At 39.4% G+C, this 25,288-nt stretch overlaps 1 protein-coding gene across 1 annotated transcript in view; it reads right to left on the reverse strand.

Moving 5' to 3' along the window:
- Ctnna2 (catenin alpha 2) overlaps nt 1-25,288 on the reverse strand; it is a 1,102,240-nt gene that overhangs the window by 222,327 nt on the left and 854,625 nt on the right. Inside the window, 1 exon segment of the mRNA XM_028871390.2 lies at nt 19,424-19,576. Within this exon segment, the coding sequence (XP_028727223.1) occupies nt 19,424-19,576 (153 nt within the window).

Raw genomic sequence — 25,288 nt, forward strand, 5'->3', positions numbered from 1 at the left:
AAAAACAGGACATACTATTGTCAATACATAGGCCTGCATACAAGGCTTCATTTATTTATAAGCCAACTCTTCTGCAAGTATCTTGATATTAAAATGGAGAAATGGAAGTGAAAAATAAATTGATGATGAATTTTTCCTGTCTTTGTGGACAGAGTAAATCACAGCCTTTAACAAGACACCCTGGCTGCAGTAAATGCAGCCCGCAAAGGGCCCTAAGTAGTCAAGAAATTATTTTAGACTTGGGAGTATCTAGCCCATAATTACATGATATATTCAGTATCATTACTGTTCTCTCTGCCCACCCCTACTGTATTGTATATACTCATATAATTTCCAGTGAATATTTTATCATCAAAAAGAGAAAAAAAGGATTTAAAAAATATATATATTCTCCTCAACAGTAATGACAAGGGGCAGAATTGGAAAACAATGGCACAGGCTGAGAAATAGCATTTCTCAAGGAAAGAACAGTCAGTGGTCAGTGGTCAGCTGTCAGTGAGGGACTCACACTTTACCTCATCTGGCTACTTTTGGCAAATATGTGTTTTCATCTGCTAAGAGAGTACTTTCAAAAGGTCATTCATATTTCATTTTTGTTTTTAATATATTTATTGCAGTAGGGTTTTCGGGCATATGAGTGTATGTACCTGAAGAGGCCATCAGAGGATGTTGGATTCCCTAAAGGTAGAGTTACAGGTGGTTGTGTGCTGCCCTACATGGGTTATAGGAACCAAACCCATTCCCTCTACAAGAGCATAATGCATTCTTAACTTGGAGCCATCTCCCCAGGCCCCAAAGAGTCATTCTGACTACAAATAATGCATCTTGAAATGGAAGGATAAGAAAAGTGTGGTGGATGTGAAGGAGGGGTTCATGAGCTTCCTCCCCTCCCTGAGAAGATATAGGCACTAATGGTTGCTGGAGGAAAGAGAATCTACTCCTCAGCAGATGTAGTCACTGGTAACATGAGTGAATAATCCTTCATACAGTTACTCCAAATTAAACCCAGCAGGTCACAAACAGAAGACACAAAAGTTGAGGTTACTGTGGCAAGTCTTCATCCAAACAGATTGAAACCCACATAAGAAACAAATTCTACAGAAAAGGAGACTTTGGAGATGTGCAGGCTAAGAAGACAACATGAGGACACATGAGCAGATGGTATGTGCAGACCATGAGAGGTCACAGGAGAAACCAGTCTGGCTCGCATCTTGAGCTTGGACTTCTAGTGTCTAGATAAACTTGCTTTCAGCTAGTTTTTATTCACAACCCTAAGGAATGATGCCACCCACAATGGTATGGCTTTTCCTACATCAATTAACACTCAAGAGAGTCCACCACAGACATACCAACCTTATCTAGACAATTCTTCATTAATACTCTCTTAATAAGACAATTGTAACTAATAAACATATTTGGTAAATAAGATTGATTAAATAATAATTATGAATTTTGAATCACCTTTCACAGGCCAATTAGAAAACTAATTGTATTCAACAGTTGACTACTGTAATATTTGAATGCTTATTCATACTTTTGCACAATAAAATAGCAAGGTTGAGTGAAAGTAATCACCTCATATATTACTTTCATATTATCAGCACCTTTTTCTCTAAAGCCATTTTTTTAAAAAAACACACTAAATTGAAGCCCTTGTCCCCATGACCAGTCCCAGTATAATTTGGATCATTCCAAAATGTATTTCTCAGTGTTCTTGTGTATTAAGAATGTGGGCAACATAAAGGTGGGTCTCTCCCCAGTGTGGTACAATTAGATAAATTCCCTATGATGTGCATTTATTCCTATAATCCCAGATATAGCATCCCATTGAACACGTTCTAGAAAAATCTATACCAGTGTTTTATGTATATCATTAGGAGTCCAATGAAAATGTTGACTGAAGTGAGGAATGGGGCCTGAGATTCTGGATTTGTAATCAACTCCAAGGCAAGACTGATGCTGATATCCAGGGGCAACATTTCAAATAGCAATCAAGGATTTGTGCTTTCTGTATTCTTCATCTTCATGCTCCAGATATGGTATGTTTCTCTTGTCCTACTCCAACACGCTTATCTGCACACACTGGCTCACCTTCTCAAGCAGGAGAAAAGCAACAAAGAACCAGGAATTCCATGTACATGTTCTCCTCCCTTTGCGGACTGTCCTCATCTTGGGGAAGGCTAATTTACTTAATCTGCAGCATGCATCTCTCCTTAACTGCTAAACAACACCTCATGTCCATATTGTATTGTCAATAATAATGAGTATTACTATTATTACTATTTTTCAGGAGGTCTCCAAGCAGTGATACAAGAAGAAAACTTCTATCTCAACAACTGGTAGGAGATAAGGCTCAAGGCTCAGAGGAAAGCTGTTAACTGGAGAAACATTTCTTTTTAAGCAATAAAAAGAAAATTAAGGCTATGAAGACAAGTTAAACATTAGGCATACCAAAGAGTTCCCAGTCAAATTGAACTCTTAACTAAAAAGCAATTATTGACCAGGATTTTTGTCTGTCATGAGACCTCACTTAATAACTATCCCTGAACTTTGTGTGGGACATGAATTAGGTGGACCTTTGCCCTCATTTCTTTTTTATAGGCATATTTTTTCATCATGTTATTGTCTTATCCACTTGCTTCCTTAAGCTTGCATTGGAGCCAGTTGCCCTAGTTATAAAGAAATGAATGAAACCATGCTAACTAGGGACAGTGTCCCTTCCTGTACATAATTTCAGAATACCGTCATTTTAATTTTTACTTTAGGGGTAGCATTAAAGATAACAAGGAGATAATTTTGGGTCAAGGGGTTATTACCAAATGACTATGGGATATAAACAGGTGGGAGTTTTGAATAACAGTAATTTTAGAGTAATTCTAATTAAATAACAAACCTTGAGCTGGCAACATCACTCGGTGAATAAAATTGCTTTGCATAACAAGCTGGATAACCTGAGTTTGATTTCTTAGAATCCACAGCTGAAAGAATAAAAAACAACTCTTGAAAGCTGTCTTCTGACCTACACACACACACACACACACACATACACACACACACACACACACTATATATATATATATATATATATATATATATATATATATATATATACACACACACAATAATAAATAAATATTTTTTTTTATAAGAAATGAGCTTGCTTCTGACACTATTTGGTCATTTATTCACATTAAATAATGTGTTACAAATTAAGCAATATAGGTATGGGGCATTAAGTATCTATAACTTGAATGTTATGATAAATTTATTTATCATAAAGATTTTCAACATGTGGCTCTCAGATGTGGATGGTTGGCAATGTATTGATGATTTTTCTTCATCATAATTGGGTGAAAGGGTGCCATTGTTATGTACTGAGTGAAATCTAGCAATGCTACTTACTCCTGCATAGGACTGCAGCCCATCAAAAAACAAAAAAATTTCAAGGTAGAATGTCAATAGGGGGGATATTGAAATCCCTGTTATATTTTCCTCAGTAGATACTTTGATCTTTGTAATCTCTATCCATGTAATATTCTCATTTAAAGTAGAAGTGATGGCTGCCTTTGAAATTATGATCAGGCTCCATGTTGTCCCAGCATGCAAAGTAATCAGACACATAACTGAAAGTATGCCACAGGAGCTGCAGGCACTCCAAATGTCTGAAAATTGTCAAGTCCCTTGATCAAAACAAAGTAGCCACTCTTTTGAAAGTCACTGGGGAAGAGATGCTTAACAAATTACAGGAAGCTCTGTGTGAACAGATCCATACTGACCTCTCTCTCCCCTTCTGAAGAAACTGGTATAGAACTGCCATTTCACTAGGACACTCTGCAGGACAGACTGGAGAACTATGAGCTGCCACCCCTCTCCTTAGAGATTTACACTTGGAATGTTCTGGGTAGAAAAAGAACTCGCACAATGTCATTAATGCTTCTTATCCTCTTCGGAACTCCAAGACAGCCATGTAAACTGCCAGGGGGCTGGGACAGAAAACCTCTCCGCCAATTTTTCCTTATGTAAATGAGACAAAGGGTGAACTGTTTTCATTTTGATAAAGGGGATTGACACCCTCTAAATTAAAATACCCTGTCTTGCAAATGAAATAAAAAAAGGAAGAGAGAAAGAAAACAAGGAAAAGGTTGGTTTATAATTCAATGTGTATGTATGTGTTTATGCATGTGGGGGTGTGCTTTACTGGCTGATCCATCTCCCCATCCCTGTGACTGTGAAAATCGCAGACACTCCATGGGGAAGCCTGTCACATGTGGACAGATATGCACTTCAGGATGCTTCACAAGAAAAGGTACTGCACATTTCCTGTACAGTGTCATGAGAGTTTCTCCATGGAGGCCAAGGATGTGGAGGATGCTAGTGTGAGCAGAATTGTAGAGTTACTTGCAGAGAAGTAGTTTTGTAAACCAAAAATAAGTCATGACTTCACCTACCACCAAACAACACTCAGCTAAAGAAGTTGTTTTGATCCCCACAATCAAGTGTCTCAAAAGTCAAGTCCTTCCAAGTGATGCCTTCAAGTATATGTTGCATAGTTCTTGAGAGAGAGAGAGAGAGAGAGAGAGAGAGAGAGAGAGAAACAAATTTGCAATTTATATCCAAGCTAGTGCAGTCCTCACCTACCTATGGTAACCACGACACCTGTAGACCTTTTTCCCCACAAGAGGACATTGTTCACTTTTCATCTATTTGAGGAGATCCAATGATACTCTACCCCTCAGGGTCCACTGTGGAGGGGGAAGCACCCTCATGCCAATGAAGTTCATAATCATGAGAGTTAAAAACAGAGGCTCCAATAGAAGAAAGGGCAGGCAAGAAATAAGGGCAATCCATGTTCTTGAAGAAGACATGGCCAATACTGCCAGAGCTGAGTCATAGGGTAAGATTCTTACTGTCATGGTGAGGAGTGAAAATGAGGCAAGACTTAAGAAATCATATTGGAGGGATATAGGGAAAGGAGGGTCTGACTCAAGTGAAGTGGGCAGCAAATGTGGTTGCCAAGAGCTCTATCATGCAGTGCTCTGACTCATGACTTAAACTCCTGATGTGTCACTGCCCTGGGGGCCATTTACCCCTCTAGTTGACTTCCCAGACTGTCTGACTTCTGTCATGTTTCCTTGCTTTCCTCCGACTACAAGAAACCCTTCAAAGAAGCATTTAATATACTTAAAGGTTTCAATGCCTTGTATGTCTACACATGCTATTATATCTTTGTTATTTATATTCTTCTGATTGTTTTGAAGGGAGAAATATAAAAGCCAATGAATTCTGTTCATTCTCATTTTTTTAAACTACAAAAGGTTACGTTGTAAGGAGAGATGATGAATTTCTCAAATCCTGACCCCTTTCCCCACCCCTTACCCCCATCACAAACACATAAACTCTATAAGGAAATCATCTACAGGACAATCTACATATTGGAGAAGACATGCTCATTCTTTCAATCCTGCAAGAAAACATTTGGCAGAGATTAAGTTGTGAGACTTCTATTGTTTTAGCATGAAAAAGAACAACTTGTCAGCCTGTGTAAGTAACTAAGTGTATTTTGATGGCAAATGACATTTCATGAAAATATTGATACAAGTCCCAGGCTCCCAGAGTGCGTTGCATTCACACTCCAGAATGTCTAAACAGGAGCATGCAAGGGCAGCAGTCTGGTTGGAAGGGGAACCCGAGGAACATCTAGAAAGTAAAATTGTATTACAGTTTTACTTCCACTTCATATTAAAGGTCAATTAAATATCATTTTCCCTGAAGGCGTTTGTGTTATATTTTACATATGATGAGGTGGGGTCGTGTTTAGACCAAAGAATGTGGTTGTGTGTCTAATATCCCTCCATATACTCTCACACACTAAAGTGGCTTTGAGGCACCAAGAATCTTGTTAGAAACTGAAGAGCACACTAAAGAATGCCATAACACCTGTCACTCACTGGTACTGGGTCTATTCATAAATAGGTTCTAACAATGCTGCAGAAAAAGAAAGCCCAGGGCCAGCAAGATGGCTCACCTTGTAAGGTCCTTGATGCTGAGTCTGGTGACCTGGGTTTGATTTCCAGGAACCTTGTTGTGAAAGGAGAAAACCAACTCCATAACATTGTCCTCTAATCTCCAGAGGCATATTTTAGCATGTAAGAACATTCAAGCACACAGAAAGAAAGAAACACATACATGCATACATGTAGCAAGATATCAATTAATCTAAACAAATTATCTCTAGCAACTGACCATTACTTAATGTGTGAATTGTTCTTTGCTTCTATCATTGACCTCTTTTTTTCCCCCATTGCCTCACATATAGACAAGGCCAAAGGGAATTCAAAGTACTTACACCTGTCAGTCACAAATCAAAGTTATGGCTTATGTCAAAGGGTGGTGGGTTCCATATTGTTAGTTCCTTCATGGCCCAGGACAGCATAGGCACACCCTGAAACCCAAGCTTCAGCTTCACTTAAGGCTTAAAGGCAGTGAGATATTATTATAGTGAAACATTCTTGTAAACTTCAAATTCCTTAGACCAAGGTTTTTTCCTTTGTTCCAGAATCTGAAATCTTGAGCTACACAATCACCAAGATCAGTGAATCAAAATTGTATATCTTATGCAAAATTTGAGGGTGAATGGTTAAAGTAATGATCATATTCACACAGTTTATTATATGGTCTAAGAAACCCCAGTCACCAGTTCCAAAGGACCTAATGTTGCATTTTAAGTTAAGGGTTGAAAATGCTTATATACTGAGCCTCAAGCTGGCCATAGGGGCTCTATGAAGTTAGTGTCTACCTTTTTCTATATTTAATGGAGTCAGGGCAATCTGAAAAGTTGTTTTTAGTTAAAAAAAAAATCCAGTGTCCCAATGCACCTGCCTTCCAAACTATGGCTGCGGGCTGGCTACAGGGCTTTCTGATATAAAAGCATTTGTAGGCAGCAAAAATTGAATACATGAACATTCAAGAGTGTTTTTGCCTAGGCAATTAAAATTTTCCTGCTCTTAAACAAACCACATCAGTTTTAATTGGATACAACTTTTTCAGTTTTGCTTTGAAGGGGTATGACCTTAATCTGATAAGCTTATGCTCCAAGGTAGATTTCAAAGTTAGTAGAATAATATCTAGGTACATGTTAACAATTGCAGAAAACAGAAAAATACAAAGTTATATACATGTGCACACATCTAGTTTCAACATGATGAATTGGTAAACTTATTTATTAGTACAAGAAAAGGTCAAAAAACCTTTCCCACTTATCTGCAGCAAAGACACAAAATATAATAACCTTCTGATGTCTGATCTGCCAACATCACTATGAAAGCCCAGACACTAGTTTCCTGAGACTCTTCCTAATACATCTCATTACTTTTTGTTTACTTTAAAGAACATAGACCAAAATCATAACGCCATTGTGCTGACTTATAGTTCTATTGTGGAGAAGGTAAGTTGTTCAGGAGAATATACAGCTAATAAATAAGTTGTAGTATATAGGGAAATCAAGAAAGCATGTGGAAAAGCAGAAGAGGGTTCCCCAGGCTGTCTAAACCTGCCTCTGTCACTCACTCACCAGCTGATAACTTTTAGTTTCCTTGAGCATCTCATCTGAAAAACTATATTTATTACCAAATGTCTTATAGCCATGATTCATGAATTTTTGCCTAACAATACCATAGGGCATGACCTAAAGAGTGGTTGGACTTCCCCTTCTCCTGAGATGTGGACAATATAATTGCTTCATCTTTTCTAGATGATTCTTCAGAAGCATACTAACTACTGGGAGAAAAGTTCAGGGGTTGATTGAGGTGGGACTAATTTTGTGCAGATGCCAAAAAGACAAAATATCACAGAAACTCACAGTTGGTTCTTCATATGAATATTCTTTTTAAATTGAGTTAAATAACCAAGGCCCTCTAGTTTATGTTTTGGCCACATTATAAACAGTTAAGTTGAATCTAGAAGAATGTATGATAATGGCTAATTCAGTAGTTACAAAAGAATTCTAACATGGAAACATTTACTATCCTTGGGTTCCATTGTTTACAAATCATCATGAAAGCAAAGCAGATTAGAGTCAGAAAGGCTGAGCAAGTTAAAACTTGTGGTATTATTGAGTGAGTTTAACCTGTGACCCAACACCATCTTCTCAATGATTTACTGTACTAGAGTTAGCAATAATTATCTTGCAAGAGTAGGACTTGTAGGGTTTCAAGCAATAAGTGAGGAACTCTTCTCTGAGACATGATTGAGAGATATGTCCAATAGCACATTTTTGAGCAATGACTTTTGGGACCAGGCACTTTACCAAAAATTGTCATGGTGGATTTGACTATATGCTATATATAAGAGACCATTAGACTCCATGTAGGAATAGTATAAAAGTGTAGCTCGTGCATGGAGTCTGTTTCTTTCCAGCTGTGTGACACTGAACTAGCTAATTTAGTGTTTGTGCATGTGCAAGTTCACATATGTATATCTGTTCATGTATATATGTATATACATGTACATGTGCATGCATATGGTGACCAGAAGTTAGCCTTGGGTGTTCTCCTCCAGCACTGTCCATTTTTTTCTTTTGAGGCAGAGCCTCTTGATTGACATGGGACTTGCCAAGTAAGTAGTGTATCCTGGGCTGGCCAGGCTGTGAACCTAGAGGACCCTGATATCAGTGTCTTTAGAGCCCTGATATAGAAGCTCACGTCGACACACCTAGCTTTTTATGTGGTTTCTGGGGCTTGGACTTAGGTCCTCATATTATAAGGCAGGGAATTTAGCAACTGAGTTTCTCCCCTATGCTTCTTTACAAAACTTCTCCATATCTCAGCTTTTCTGATCTGTAAACTTAAGTCAACTATACTGGCTATTCATTAAGTTATCAACTAAATAAATAAAGTAAAAGATTTTCAATTAAATAAAGTAAGAGATTCTAGTCCTGTATTTATTTGTTTTTGTTTTTGTTTATTCGAGACAGGGTTTCTCTGTGTAGCTTTGCGCCTTTCCTGGAACTCACTCTGTAGGCCAGGCTGGCCTCAAACTTAGAGAGATCTATCTCCCGAGTGCTGGGATTAAAGGCGTGCGCCGCCGCCGCCGCCGCCGCCGCCGCCGCCGCCGCCGCCGCCGCCACCACCGCCCAGTTTATATTTATATATTAAGAGTCTAGGGGCTGGTAAGATGGCTCAATGGGTAAAGATGCTTGCTTTGACAACCAGTTTAATCCCTAAGAACAACATAGCAGGAAGAGAGAACCAACTTCTGCTGATTGTCCTCTGACTTCCACATGTGTGCTATAGAATGCACACACACAAATACACGCACACACACACACACACACACACACACATTAAATAAACAAATTAATAAACAATAATTTTTAAGAACAGTCGAAAATGGATAATTCAATTTTTATGAGATGTTTTTATGGTATCCTTTTGGGAAAAAACAAGATAGTGTTTAGAAGTTAAGGACTCTTTGGAGAAAGGGTGATATTAGTCTAAATATATCTGTAGGTGTAAATATTACTGTAAGTGTACAACATGATTGAGCAAAACAAAACAGCTCCTTACAGACTATTAGTACTTGTGAATTTTCTATGGCCGATTTTGTGAGAGAACTCAATACCTCAGGTCTAGTTTAGTGTATGGGCTGGATCAGGACTGTCACCTCTGAGCAAAGGGGCACATCAATACCGAACATGTACTCTGAAAACCCTGCAGATCCAGTCTGTCCATGTATTACTGAGTCATCATTTCTTGGTTTTCTCTTTGGCTCACAGTTGACTCAGAAACCCTAGTATTTACAAAGCCTGGTTGAATTTCTTTAACCCAGGATACCTGTGGGGCTTTCAGAGCCATGCCTATCAAACAGCTGCAGTCAGAGCCAACTGAGAAACAGTCTGAGTGGGTAACTTAGTGAAATCAGTGAAACCTCCAACTGATTGTATTACTGCAGAATGTCCAAACTTGGAGTCATCCAATATCTTAGCAAGAGCACAGACTCAGAAACATAACCCAAATTCACCCATTCTTCACATCTCCTCCACTGCTGCAGCCATAGTGCTGATCCTTGTGACCACAGATGATAATCCTATATGTTCTTTTCACTTTTGCTTTCCCTACTCTAGACTATCTAGGAGGTAAGAGTGATTTAAAAAGAAAAAAAAAAAAACTTAGTAGTGTTACATCTTTGTTCAAAACTACCTGACGGGTCTAGATACCTAAGGAAAATCCTGATCCTTCTCTCTAACTCTAAATTTCATGTCTGGGGCTTCCTTCCCACTCTTGGCTGCAGTTGTGCTGGTCTCTTTGTCCTCTATAAGCATTGCAAGCACACTGTTCCTACTTTGCATTCTTTGTCTTCACTGTCCCTGTGGCACAGACTTGTCTTAGTTAGTGTTGCTATTGCAGGGATAAAACAGCATGATCAAAACCAACTTAGGAGAAAGGGGTTTATTTTAGCTTATAACTCTCAGGTTGTACTCGTTCCTGGGGAATTCAAGTCAGGAACTCAAGGAAGGGACCTGGAGACATGAACTGAAGCAGAAGTCATGGAGGAGTACTGCTTGCTCCCCAAAGCATGCTCAACCTGCTTCCTTTTTTGTTTGTTTTTCTGTGTTTGTAATTAGTTTGTTTTTTAGCTTGTTTTTTTTTAAAAAAGGATTTATCTGTGTAGCCTTGGCTGTCCTGGAACTCACTCTGTAAACCAGGCTGACCTTGAACTCACAGAGATCCAGCTGCCTCTGCCTCCCAGGTGCTGTGATTAAAGGCGTGTACCACCATGCCCAGCTTCTACTTTTATTCTTACATACTCCAGGACCACCTGTCAAGGGGTGGCACTAGTTGGGCACTCCCATATCAATCACCCATTGAGAAAATGCTGCACAGGTTCATGTATAGGCCAATCTGATGGAGGCATCTTCCCAATTGAGGGTCCCTCTTCCTGAACAACTCTAGCTTATATCAAACTGACATAAACTCAGCCAACACTGTCTGCTTAATAGTCATCTAATGAGGAAAGCACACTGACTTAATGACCTCTCATCCATCATTCTTGGTCCCTTGATACATCTTGTTTTGTACTAAAGCACATGGGAAGACCTTAAAAACCAATTAATATTTACACAACATGGCTCTCATATGAATTCTGGTCAGCTAAAATATGGCAGACAGCAGCCATGTGGGAGTACCATGAATCAGTTAATGATGGCTGACACAGGACATATGGGCAACCCAGAAGTATAAACAGTGATGTAATCTGTTCTATAGTTCTACTCCTATCAAAATATCACATTTGTGTCATTTTGTAGAAGCATGGCCTGGAGATCAGAGGTGAAGGATTTCTCCTTTCACCACTGTCAACCAGCCTGTATAGGCCAGTGAGCACTCACCAGTGGCCTGTGTTCTGTTCTGAGTGTGTGCTTGTTATGTGTAGGCATGTGCCTGGAGGCCTGCTATCAAAGGCCTACCTGAGGATCTTACCTGCCTGTGAATCTTCAAACATTCTTCCAAATCCAAGTCCCCTGTGACCACTTACTATTCCTAACATTAGATATTGAGCCACATTCACAGAGTTCAACATATTCCACATTTACACTCTGCCCCATCTTTTCCAATAGAATGCAGAGTCCAGGATGTATTTCTCTCTCTTTTTTTTTCAGTTTTCCTTTTCTTCACAACCCTCACATATGAATATTCCAATTATAAACACTGTCTTACCATCAACCACAGCTGAAAAACCAGTCTCTGTGGCCTCAATCCTGTCCCTGTATTCTTGGAGAAGGTCAAGTCAAGTTTGAAGGCTTTTTTTTTTTGAGTTGTGTTCTCATGTTTTCCATACTCCACACTGGACTCAGTTTCACTATGTAGCTAAAGTTGGTCTTAAAAACCTGATTGTCCTGCCTCCATTGTACTGGAATTACAAGTGTTTGCCACACTAGCTGGCTTTGTCTATAGTTAGACTGCCAGGGAATGAACCAGCCTCATCTAACGGGAACTTTCTCATACATTGTCACTGCATATAGCACTGTGAAAACAGAGGGATTGTTGAGGAGAACAATCACTCAGGACATTTATACAACCACTCTTGTGCTTAACTGATGGTCACATGAGCAGTTCTGCATACCAGGGTATGTCCCTTGCTTCCAAGCCTTGAATCTTTTTAACAGAAAAAAAAAAAAAATCTCATCACTTTAAGGCATATCTACAAGGTGTATGAAGTCAAGACCATGGAATGGAGAACTGAGATGGCCTTGTCTAACTCATCATCCCCAAGGCCTCAATGTTGTCCTTGTCAGACAGAACAATCATCCTCTCTCAGAACCACAGTAATCAAGGCTAAGAACATGAGCATATTTGTAAGGTAGAAGACCAGGGAAGAAGAACGGCGGAGTTTGGACATCACCTTCGCAGCTGCCTGAAAGTAACTCAGATATGAAGCACCGGAGAGGCAGCACAGCGAGCCCGTTCTACTCAGAGAAGATAGCATTTCCCCACATCAGTTCCTCCCAGAGTTGAAATTCTCCTTGGTAGTAAATCAGAGAATTAAATGGGCACTATGCCTCTTTACTGTTGATCCCTAAGGTGACCCTTAGCATCCTGCAGACATACTATTAAGATACATTACCTCAGGGGCTAGCAAGCTAGCGATATTGCTAGCTACACTTATTATTTTATTCCTTCTTTGGGTACCATCTATTTATCGAACTCTTGCTACAGGCAGGCACTCAGTTAGGTACTGGGGTGTTGTTAGGAATCAATTAGGCATGGGTCCTTTCCCTAAGGGAATTGGCAAACTAGCAGGAGCCATATGATATGGCTATCTGAGCTGTATGTGTGTGATTCAAAAGTAAATGGGATACCAGGAAAGTGAGAAATGCAAGGAATTGACCCCACCGAGGACACACTCAGAAAGAAGAACAATAAATAGAAATGAGAATGAGGGGAAAAGCGAGAAACGGAAGACAAAGAGTAGGAACAGAGTGGGAAGAAGCACAGGTATTCAACCAAGCCAGGATGTCATGTGGCTGATACCTTGAAAAAGGGGGTACCAAACAAGTTAGTTTGCAGTCTGAGGAAAAAGTGTGTCAAGCAAGCCACATAGGTTTTGATAAAATGGTGGGCATTGGGGCTGGAGAGATGGTTCAGTGGGTGAAAGCCCTTGCTGCTCTTGCATGCACATGATATATATAAACTCACACAGGCTCTCACACTGAAACATGAAACAAAATTAAAATGCTGGTCCTTTATGTGCATTCCTGTGTGTGTGTGTGTGTGCGTGTGCTGTGTGCGTGTGTGTTTGCGTGTGTTTATTTTATGCAAGTTTGTATATAGGTGCACTTGTCAGTGCATGCAAGTGTAGGAGGCAGAGGTCAGTACCAGACATCATCCTCTGTTGTGCTCTACTTTATTTTTGCAAGGCAGGGTCTCTCATAGAACCTGAAGCTTGTTGTTTTCAGCTGGACTGACTGTCCAGGAAGCCTGTGGAATCAACACTTCATCAGCACTGGGGTTACTGACACACAGTGCCACACCCAGCATTTATATATGTGTTGAGGATTTGAACTCTGGTCCTTTATGTTGTGTGGCAAGTACTTTACCCATTGAGCCATCTTCCCTTCCCAAAATGTGAATCTTTACTTGAGAAAAACAGACAGCTTTTGCATGATCTCAGAAAGAGAAGGCACTTGATCTGATTGAGATATTCAGAAACCAGTTCACTCTATCAGTTGCATACCAAACAGACCGAAGGGTCCAGGTAAAGGAGAAAGATCCGAGCAGAGCCTCTGCAGCTCCCCAAAGCACAAAACAAGCAGTTTTCATTACTGGTAGAGCTGGGGAGAAGGAATGTTAGGACAGTTGACTGAGCGGCCAAGCAATAAGAGAAGTGAATGTGGAGGCCCAAGACAGCTGGACTGGTTTTTGCATCTCATTTTCAAAATTAGTTTGTATTTTCATTGCTGCAATGCAGATTTTGCCCCCAATTTACATCCACCACCACCCCCAAACACATTACTTTGGTAGAGAGTTGCTGTAATTTGCATTCCATTTCTGCAAAATTCCATTCAGTTTGCTTGGATATGAGGTCCAACAGGTGTCCTCTGAGCATTTCTGTGCATCCTGAGTCGGCCCACCCTGGAGTCCTTGGTTAACCCACAGAGGGTTTGGAAACGAGTGATCAGGGGAAAATATCAATATTCGTTTTATTTAGTTGCAGTGGGACATCCTGCAATAGCTGGGCTAAAAATCAGAAAACAACGGATCTGGCCTGCTGAATTCCTCCAATCATAATATCCTGGGGGAGAGTCACCTATTTTTTGTAAAATATTACCAATATTATCAATGAAAAAAAGTTTCCAAAATGACCAATTATGAAAAGCCAAAGAATTTCTTCCTACTCATATTTTACTGAAATTCTATTTGCACTAAGTGATTGTTAAGGGTTTTCTAACTGTGTGATAGGTTGTGACAAACTTAATTCACCTAATAGCATCAATTTTCTGGTCTGGCAAGATGGCTTATTGGGTAAAAGTGCTTGATGCCAAGCCTGAGGAACTGAGTTCAAATCCCCAGAACCTACATGGTTAAAGAAGACAAACAACTCCATAAGTTTTTCACCAACCTCCACTTGCATACCCTGTACTGCATACTAGACACACACACACACACACACACACACACACACACACACACACACACACAAATGCATATGATGAAAATAAAAATATCCTTTAAAAGTACTTTTTAAAATGCCACTCATTTCTGTGAAGGCATATACTAAACTAAGGAGCAGCAAACAAATATTCAAAGAACAGAAACAGGTGGGAAATTGAGCATAAAATCCAAAGTCAAGAAATACTGAAAAACTAAAATTATTGTCGTAGAGCAGTTACATGTATATATAAGCCAGGAGACAACATTTAGTGTTGTCTTTCTTCAATCACTCCCTACTTTATTTTTCAATATTATGAGACTGCCTGCTAGCTCCAGGGATCCTGAGACTGCAGGCACATGCTACTGCACCCGGCTTCTCTAAGTGTGTACCAGGGATCAAAATCAGGCCCTCAAGGCTGCCTGCTAAGCCTTTTTTCACATGAGATATTCATCAGACTACATTTATAACATTAAAAATATATCTCTCTTAGGAAATGTGTGATGGAACAAACTTGATCTATCTGCAAATAACATCATTCACCGTAAAGTAGAGAATTTTTTCTCTACTGAGATCTAGAAATATCACATATTTATATTAAAACCACATTGTACTAGAGCCTGGGTCAGCACAATAATAATGCAAGGGAGAAAAAAAAACAAGGATTAACACAGATGAAATGTCACTGTCATAATTTATAGGCACAAGATTCTGTACACTGGGTTCTGAAAGAATAGAAACTTGTAGAAAGAACAAATGAACTTATAAAGGTCAATGAACATAGAATCAATAAGTCACGCATGTAAATTAAGAAAAAACTAAGAAAGTCTCTAAGTTCACAAAGATCATTTTTCAAAGTAGAAACAAAGACTTTACTTAAAGTCCGCAAACCACATTAATCGTTTGATTGCAATCCACACACTAGTCCCTGCTCCCAAAGACATTCCGAGATACTGTTGGCTGCATAGCCCACCCAGAGTCAATTAGAAGGGCAAGTGAAGCAGTGAAAGCTTTAGTTTTCTGATGTGGGCAGCTGAGTGACCTCAGGTGTCCTCCACCTGCCACAAGCAAGGGATCAAAGACAGCAGCTGGATTCATCTACGGTGAACCCAAAGCCGGGAAGGGACAAGGCTGACTATGGTACATCACAAGAGAAAGGAAGAATGATTAGAAAAGACAGCTCATAAACCCTGGCCTCATGTTTACTGAATGTCACATCTGTATTCCAAAAGTGTGTTACAAATGAGGCCATTCACAGAGTTAATGACATTGACAGTACTGAACACAGGAAATGCTTACCATTTGGAATTAACTTGAATCTTTTCATACACAGTGTTGACAATACATTACTTGTGGTAATACATTGTGCACCCTAATAAAATTTGCCTGAAGAGGTGTAAAGTATTGTAATGGTAGCCATTCCAGCTTTGATCTGGAAGTTCCAACCCCCATTGAGGCTTCGGTAACTGTCACGCATACAAGGTGGGGCTGAGAGAGGACCCTGAAGACCCAAGATCTGGATGTACTGGCTTTCTTGGTTCCTGGACCCCGGACACTGGAGGAAGACTGAGCAGATTTCTCCAGAGAACACTGCCGAACTGCACTACACCTTTCCCAGACCTTGTAACCTATCCCTTCACTTGTAAGTTACCCCACAAAATAAAACTCCCTTTTAACTATGTGGAGTGGCCTTAATAATTTCACCAATTAAGTATATAAGTTTGAGAGACATCAAAAGATAGTTTGGGGTTGGTAATGCAAGTTAGGATAGAAAGTAAATTAGGTATACCATTTTGGACTCACCAAAATAGGATAGATAATGGAATATTTTCTCTGAATTTGTCAAATGTTTATGGACTGGACATTGTTAATGTTATTCTTGACTGTATATATTGTATATACTTACTGTATATAGTTTTTCTTATATTAGTTTTAACCTTCTTTTATTATTTTAGACAAAAAGGGGGAAATGTGGTGATATATTGTGTACTCTAATAAAATTTGCCTGAAAATAAATGTGGTGATATATTGCACACCCTAATAAAATTTGCCTGAAGATCAAAGAGACAAAGGAACAAGCCATTGCCACATATCACCTTGCCAACTCCACAAATCCTCTGACTGAATGTCTCTGAGTCCTCAGCCAAAAGGGGTCCAGTCAAAAAAAGGCTCAGCCAAAAAGCTTTCCTCAGCCCAAAGGGGCTTTAGTTCCTGTCTCATCATGCCTTATATACCTTTCTCCGCCCAGCCATATCACTTCCTTCCTAGTGCTGGGATTAAAGGCATGTGACTTCCTAAATACTGGTAGCAGAGGCATGAGATCTCAAGTGCTGGGACTAAAGGCCTGTGCCACCACTGTCTGGCTCTGTTTCTGTCCTCGACTGAATTAATCTCATGTAGCCCAGGGTAACTTTGTTCTCAGAGATCCAGACAGATCTCTGCCTCCCAAGTGCTAGGACTAAAGGTGTGTGCCACCACTGTCTGGCCTCTATGTTTAATCTAGTGGCTTGTTCTGTCCTCTGATCTTCAGGCAAATTCTATTAGGGTATACAATGTATCCCCACATTTCCCCTTTTTTGTCTAAAATAGTAAATCAGGCAAATTTCATTAGTATACATAATGTATCATCACACTACTGAATATACCTTGCATAAATTCTACAAATATTTATAAAAACTACAATACCTTACATAATATGGTATGTCTGTATGCCAATATTATTTTATTTCACATTCATATTTAAATTCTGATAGCATTCATTCAGCAATCTTCTTTTCTCCTTTTGTTCCCCCCACTTATCTTTCAACTCCTCCCTCATAATCTTCTTGACACCCAAATAAAAGAGTGGACCAGTTTTCATTTCAGCTTGCATCTGCATATACTTTGAATGATTTTATCCCTATTATCAGAAAGAGAATGCACCACAGTGGTGGTGGTAATGATGCTAAATGCTATCTGTAAGCTTTGCCTTACTGCTTGCAACCATTCCAGACCCCCCACGATCATCACCCTTCCAAGACTCTTTCACATATTTCCTGATTAACATCCATGTCTTTTTTGTCTTAAAACCATATTGTTAATTCTGTTTTTGCTAAATTATAGCCATTCACTTCCTGTAGCAGGAATCTTAGAGAGCTTATTAATAAAATCAAACCCGAGTCAGGTATTGGAGTGAACTGGAAAGTCAGAGAGACAGAACAAGCCACAGCTTCCTCACATTGCCAGTTTCTCAGCTGATCCTATTTCCTCAGACTGGAAGCTTCTATGTCCTCATCCCAATGGCTCTCAGCTGAACTGCTGCTAGAAAGCCTGAATGAATGCTTAACTAGCCAAAATGCTTAACCTGGCCAAATGCTTAACCAGCCAAATGCTTCTAATTCCTGGTCTTCATGCCTTATACACCTTTTTGCTTTGTACCATCACTCCCTGGGATTAAAGGCTTGCTTTCTGAGGTTAAAGGCATGAGTCACCATGTTTGGCTGTATCCTTGAACAGATGGATTTCTGCCTCTGGAATGCTAGGATTAAAGGCATGTGCTACCACTGCCTATCCTCATGTATAATATTGTGGCTGTTCTGTCTCTGACCCCAGATAAGTTTATTAGGGTGCACAATATTTTGGGGAACACAATACCACAACTTCCTAAATCCAGGTAGCCTCACTCTCATTTCCCCTCTGCATAGTGTTCCAATATCACTGGGTATAATTTTAGATTTATACTCAAACTTCCACGGATTTCTCCACTTCATAAAATATATTTATGATCCTGAACTTACATTAATATTAGCCCAAAATCTTCCACAAGGAGTCTAAACAACTAGTTAGAAAAACAGATTTTTTTTCCCTACAAGTTCACTATGTGGCCAGTGTTGTGGGACTTTCCTATACTAAGTATAACATAGCCATTCCTATCTTGAAATCAGAACAGTTGTTATTACCCTCATGAAATCCCTACAAGATTAGCCTATGAACATTCCCTCATAGAGGGTGAGGGTTGGAGGGTCGTTTGCCCCTCACCTGAAAGTCCAGAAACTACCTCTTCCCTGCCTCACCAAGTTTTGTATAATTCTATTCCAGTTGTTTCTGGAAGTGCTGGAGTATATAAAGGTCAAAGATTAACTGAGGGAGGTACTCCATGTCTGCAACTCTCTGAGATCATCACTAATGCTGAGGTGAGCTTTTCAGTGATTCAGCTATCAGGGCTTAGCTAAGCTCCTGTATGTTCTTTAAGGAAGTTCCACGACTCACCAGTTCATCAAGCCAGGCTTAGATGAAATAATTCCATCGGCATGTCCTTAGCACCCTAGCTGGAGTCAACAGGTATTTGCTCATGTCTCTCCAGTAAAACTCATACAACAACAAGGCAAGCTAAGCTTCAGCATGCAGTAGGATACAAAGTGAGGAGGGTGGAAAGGAAACAGGTTTGAAATTAGCCATCTGGAAATTTTAATTCCACTCCTTCTCGCCAAACCTGCCATTCAGTGCTGGAGAGTCCTCACTACTCCAGCTCCAGCTTCTGCTTATTGCTCAGGAAAATTAGTAGACACGTTTTAGGGTAGGAAGAGTCATAGCACACAGCAAGGAAGGATGGCTAATAATTTGTTTCCTCTGAGGGGAGCAGAGTACTCAAAAAGTCAAGGCAAAAAAGCTTCCAGAACTTAACTTTTCCAAGAAAACCACAAAACAGCAGTCTATTTAAACCTCAAGAGCCATGTGTAGAGACACACTATACATCTACACCTTGCATTCTGAGACCTGCGTCCCCACATCTGTGACTTACCTCCACCAGCTTGTTGGCATGTTCACGGAAAACTTGGGCATATTCCTTCACTTCCTTTTCGTTCCCACTCTTTGCAGCCTCAATGAGAACCAGCAAAGGGACATTGGTTTCCAAGAAAGAATCTGATATGTGATCCATCACGGCTTTCCGAAGCTACAGTTAAGAACAAAAGCAGAAGGATATTAAGGAACAGAATTGGCAATCTTTTCCTAAAGTGCTGTCAAGCTTTCATTATAATGTAAACAATGGTGATGGTTAGTTTTAATTGACAACTTGATACAACTTAGAATCTGCTGAGAAAATTTTCTCAATGAGAGATCGCCTAGATCAGGTTGGCTTGTGAAGATACATAGGAGGAAATATACTGATTGTGTTCACTAATATGGAATGACCCAAGCTACCAAAGGCAGCACTCTTCCCTAAGCAGGAAATTCTGGACTATATAAACGTGGTAGGGGGATGTTGAGTACTAAGAAACATGCACACATTCATGTTTTATTTGCATGCATCCACAGCTACCAGCTGTGGATGAGACTGTCTTGTTTTGACTTTCCCACAATAAGTGACTGTAGCCTGGAATTATAAGTCAAATAAACCCTTTCTTCTCTCACTTGCTTTTTGTCTAGATAATGATTACAGTGGTAGAACTGAAATTAGGACAATATGAGTCCCACTCTCTTTTGAATTTTCTCTTATCACATCAATGAAAAAGAGGTAGACTGATGTACATCTGCCTAGAGACTACATGCAATATACCTCTTGAAAATTATATAAACAGACTATAGCTCAAAACACTGACCAAAGATCAGCTCTCATCCTTCACTAAATTGTATGTTTCACTCCTACGGACTCTGATTCTTGGTGAAGTTCAAGAGCTCAGCTCTTCAGCAGCAGCGACTTCTAGGTACCAACTGGCCACTGGGGAGAACTTCAGATAGAGTGCTGAGCCTTGATGCCACCCCTGAAATTTATCACTGTGTGTAGCCTGCCCTTTTCACATCCACTGTTTGTGCTTTACAGAGGGAAAACAGGAAACATCTGACAGTCATAAAAATATTTCAGCCCAGGTGCTATGGTGATGCAGTTGCTATGTTCCAGGAAGTAAAAAATACTTAGAATTACATTTCAAGGTAAGAATAAACAAACCCGAATCTTCTAACAATGCATAATTACACACCATTCCCACACTATTAAAATAAGTGGGGCAGCTGCATGAAAACAAAATAAAACTGTCCCCGAACAATCACCTCGCTTCTACTTGGTTCATAATCATCTGAATATATCTAGCCTACAAATAAAAATAAACACAAGGGAAGATGGTAAATAATCTGTACATTTCCCAAATCAATTTATTAACACCTGTTCCAGAGGCTGTGGGGCAAGTTGACAATATGACAGACACACTCTCTTGTGAGTGATCAGAAGCAGTAGTATGAATAACACCCTCTTCTTTTGAGCACTAATGACCATAAAGGATGCATGTGAATGTATGTAAGTTGGTTTGGCTTTCCTCTAAATTGCTTTGACATTTCTGCTTGTAAAATACAAGAAAGACTATGTGAGTTAAATTCACTACAATACTCATTTGGCAAAAAAAATATGAAATTACTTCCTCAAATTAATATTAGTTATTTGTGATGTCATCTTTTAGGGGTAGACATCATATAAGAACACTTGAGTAATTTCTTTCCATATTCCATTGTTGAAGTCATTCAACAATATTACGAAGTGTGGAGCATTGTTAAGAGAGTTCTCTAAGTGAAAGAGCTGGGACTCAGACAAGTGAAATAACATGCCTTCTTTAGTTCCGACTGGGAAGGAGATAGAAACAGCAAATGTGGACCTGATGGGGGCCTTAAAGGGAACATTTCAAACTATCCTGCCACAGCCGCTTCAAGGGCATATTGATTCATGTAGGGAAGAAATGAGTAGAGGTGTAGTAAAAAGTGACTTGACAGCAACAAGAGAGACAACTGTAAGTCTACATAAGGGGTAGGTCAGAGGAAAAGGAGGAAGGCTATCCCACCAACCAAGCCACCACATTTTTTGATACCTACAAAAAGCAGCTGAAGAAGGAACTCTGTGAGGCTAGAAAAGCCATCTGTATCAACTCTTCCTAAATCCTCAGGAAGAATTTGTTTACAGAAGTGAGCAAAGTTAAGCATTACAGAAAGCTGTAAAGAGTGGTTGTCCCCATATACAGTTAAACAGCATAAACAGAAAGAAATGTCTATATAACAGGTAAAAATGGAAACCATTAAAAAACAGGTAACATGCCATTTCAAATGAAATAAAGGACTTTATAGAAAAAATAAAAGATACAAAATAACAATACAAACTGCTGTGAGAACAACTATGAACTAGGCATCGTGATTCATACTTCTGATCCCAGTACTTGTGAAGTCGAGGCAGGACAATTACCCCTAACTTGAGTCTACCCTAAGCTAGATGATGAATCCTAGGCCAAGTTGTGCTACAGTGTAAGAACATCTCTAAAAAGTAAAATTGGGGAAATGGCTCAGTAACTGATTTAAGAACATTTGCTGCTCTTTCAAAGGATGAGAGTTCAGTGCCCAGGATCCTTGATGGGTGAGCACAGTCAACTGTAACTACAGCTCCTGGACATTCCTATACACTTAGAAAGTTACACAAGAAGAACTGAAGGAAACCAGGTGTTGAACATTTCAATCTGTCATAGCTTCTGGCAGAGCAGGGCTTCACATAGTAAAGGGGAACATGGGGACTTAATAAAATGAACTTGACAAGGACAAGAAAGACAACAGAAGAAGAAAGTCCACATAAGGGACTGATGTTCATGAGTACCCACACAGAGGTATGCACACACACACACACACACACACACACACACACACACACACACATGTGCACGCGCATGCATACACACATGCACACCCAAACACAAATAAAATAAAATAAATCTTTAAAAATAAAGTAACTAAGAATTCTGTTTTAAAATTTAAAAAAGAATTGCAAATGGTCAATTTAAAAAAGACTGAACCAAAATGAATAAATATCACAGCAGGTGCCTTAAAAGAAACGAAGAAAAAATTCAAAGTAAAATATTAGCAAGAGCTTAAAAAGGGATGTGAGAAAAGATGACAAGTCAAAATAGGAAAAGAAATTCAATATATGGCTTCCAGGCATCCCTGAAGAAAGAAATCCAAAGCTATTTTAACTACTTATACCAAGATTCATGAAATAGGGAATTCCAGCAGACACAGAAATGGTGTTCATGTACTGAGCCCCACCTCCTCCTGCCCTCATCCCATAAAAAGATCAACAACAACAAAATGCAACCAGGTATGGCAGTGTGTACCTATAATCTCAGCCACTGGAGAGAGGCATGAGTTTAAGGCCTGAGGGAAAAAAAAGAAAATGAGAAAGGAAAAGAAAGTAGGGTAGGAGAGAAAATGAAAAATCAGGGATTCAAACATAAGTAGAAAATAGAAATAAAAGTGGAAAATATATAAATTCATATGGAACACCTATAAGGTGAGGGCCTTTTAAAATGAACATGTCTGTAATCTATGAACCAAAGCAGGAATGGCTATCATGCCTCCCTTCCTGTGCCATATCAGACATGATTTGTCAGTTCCAACACACTTTTATGCTGAGCTCAACTCTACTTCCTAATCTCTCTTAGCACAGTGCTCTAGGCAGCTAGTACTCATCAACCCTACTTTTTCTACAGGATAAAAGCCTGTTCTCCTTGATAGACATCCTTCAAATGGGAGCTTTCTTTAGGTATAATTAGCCATGTGTCTAAGAAATCCACCATCATTCTGAATTTCAGAAATAAAAGTGAACACTGATTCTAGGATGAACTGATGATATTTAATAAAGATCTGGCAACTTAACACCTATCCCATCATTTACATGTGTAGAACAATCCTATTAAGTACTGAAGTATTAATTTTTTTTTTAATATTACAATGAAAGGCATAGCCAACAAGGTCAAAGTTGTATGTAGAGTATGATTCATATAGGCTCAAAAATCTGAAGGCTTAATATTTTTCCTTGAATGTAGCTGCCCCAGGCTTTTCATGATTACTGACATATTTTACCACAATTCCTTAAGCTTTGTGCTATAATTATTATTAAAAATGAAAGATCAAAGCAACGAAGTGACTGGGCCAGAAGCCATCCAGCCTAGAGGGCTTGACAAAAATTGAGCCTCATTAAGTCAAGCAAATTTTAGCCAGTGTGAAGGTCAGTCCTGGTAATTAGTCAATGAAATAATTCACCCAAAGCCACTTTAATAACTCAGGGTGCCTAAACTACACAGGATCTCATGATAATAAAGGCACTGGCCCAGCTTGGTATGGCACAGGTGAACAGAGCATATCCATGAACCTGAAGGTAAAGCATTAAGAACATAATCAATATTTTTGTATTATTTGCATTCTTTTTAAGAGGAATACAAGATTCTCAGTCACTATCTTGATGATATAATGAAGCAAAATCATTTTAATTGGGACACATGTGCATCCTAATGGGACCAAGTACCAAAAAAAAAAAAAAGAAAAGAAAAAAGAATAGTTCATCAGGCCTTGTTTTTCTTCTTCCAATGCACCTAGTTCCCCAGAAAATTGAGGCTTTGCTGGCTCAGTTAAAGCATAGAACAGCCATCATTCTGTGTATCACCTATGTGCAAACTCCTTGATGCAATTTCACCAGATCCACAGTCTACCCTCCAGGACTGCCAAAACAGTCAGAAAAAAAAGCAACAACAACAAAAAAAAACCTGAGGAAACATGTCTCTGGTGGAACAAAAAGTACTGAGAGAAACTCTGATAAATGTAGCCATTTACTAAACTATTGTGACCCCACTATGATTTTTCTATAGAACTAACTAAAACACAGTGCCTGACTTCCAAGACATTTATTTGGCCTTGTGGCCTTGATCCAGTGAAAATCCACATGGTGCTGCCATGTTGAAGTTTTAGAGACCCTCTCACCACTGAGCTTGCAGGTATTGCTCTCTGTCCTTCCCTTGAGAAGGAAACAATCAGACTATCCTCCTTTGATGGTTTGTCAGATTGATTAGGTATGGAATCAACTAAGAGATAAGCTACTGTGCATACCTTTAAGTGATTACCTTGATTAGATTAATTGATGTAGAAAGACCCATCTTAATTATCACAAGGACCATTACATGGGTAGGGTGTAGTGGACTGCATAAAACTGAGGCACTTGATTATCATCCAAAGGAGAGGGGTGGCAAACTGGTTGAACAGAACTGATTTGGGCATCACAGATCAGATCAGAGCCACCAGGAACCAAGGCCAGTCACAGGAGAAGGCAAACAAACTTTGGAGCAACACCTGCTATTGTTTATGCCTCCCGGGTGCTATTTCAATACAGTGCAGTAACATTAAATGATTGGTCATGCATGCATTTTATGAAAATAAGTTTTAGTGGTTGTTGAGTGACCTTTGAGAGGAGGTAGAAGAGAAATCTTGGGAATAGTTTTTTGATCAGCTATCTGATGGTATTGGTGGCATTCCAATGCAGTCTTATTTCTGAAAGTATGTCATCTTCCATTCTATAGTCATGGATCTTATTTAAAAATATCAAGGCTATAATTTCTTATTTGTATAGGTTAAAAATCATCTTTAGTTAAAAAGTTGTTCCAATGAGAACTGTTCCAGAAGGACAGGAGCAGGTGTTTGGTTCCATCTGTTGATTTCATTTTCTGCCCCAGCACACACAGGTCTGAGTCAAAGTCCTCTTTTTCCTACATGATGGGCAAGGCTAATTGCTTTCATGAGAAGAGACAATAAAAGGTTGCCTCAGGGTTCAGGAGAGCGATTATTGAGGATCTCCAGATGGCTTCAGTCCAGC

Source organism: Peromyscus leucopus, chromosome 3 (genome assembly GCF_004664715.2).
Source record: "Peromyscus leucopus breed LL Stock chromosome 3, UCI_PerLeu_2.1, whole genome shotgun sequence".
NCBI lineage: Eukaryota > Metazoa > Chordata > Mammalia > Rodentia > Cricetidae > Peromyscus > Peromyscus leucopus.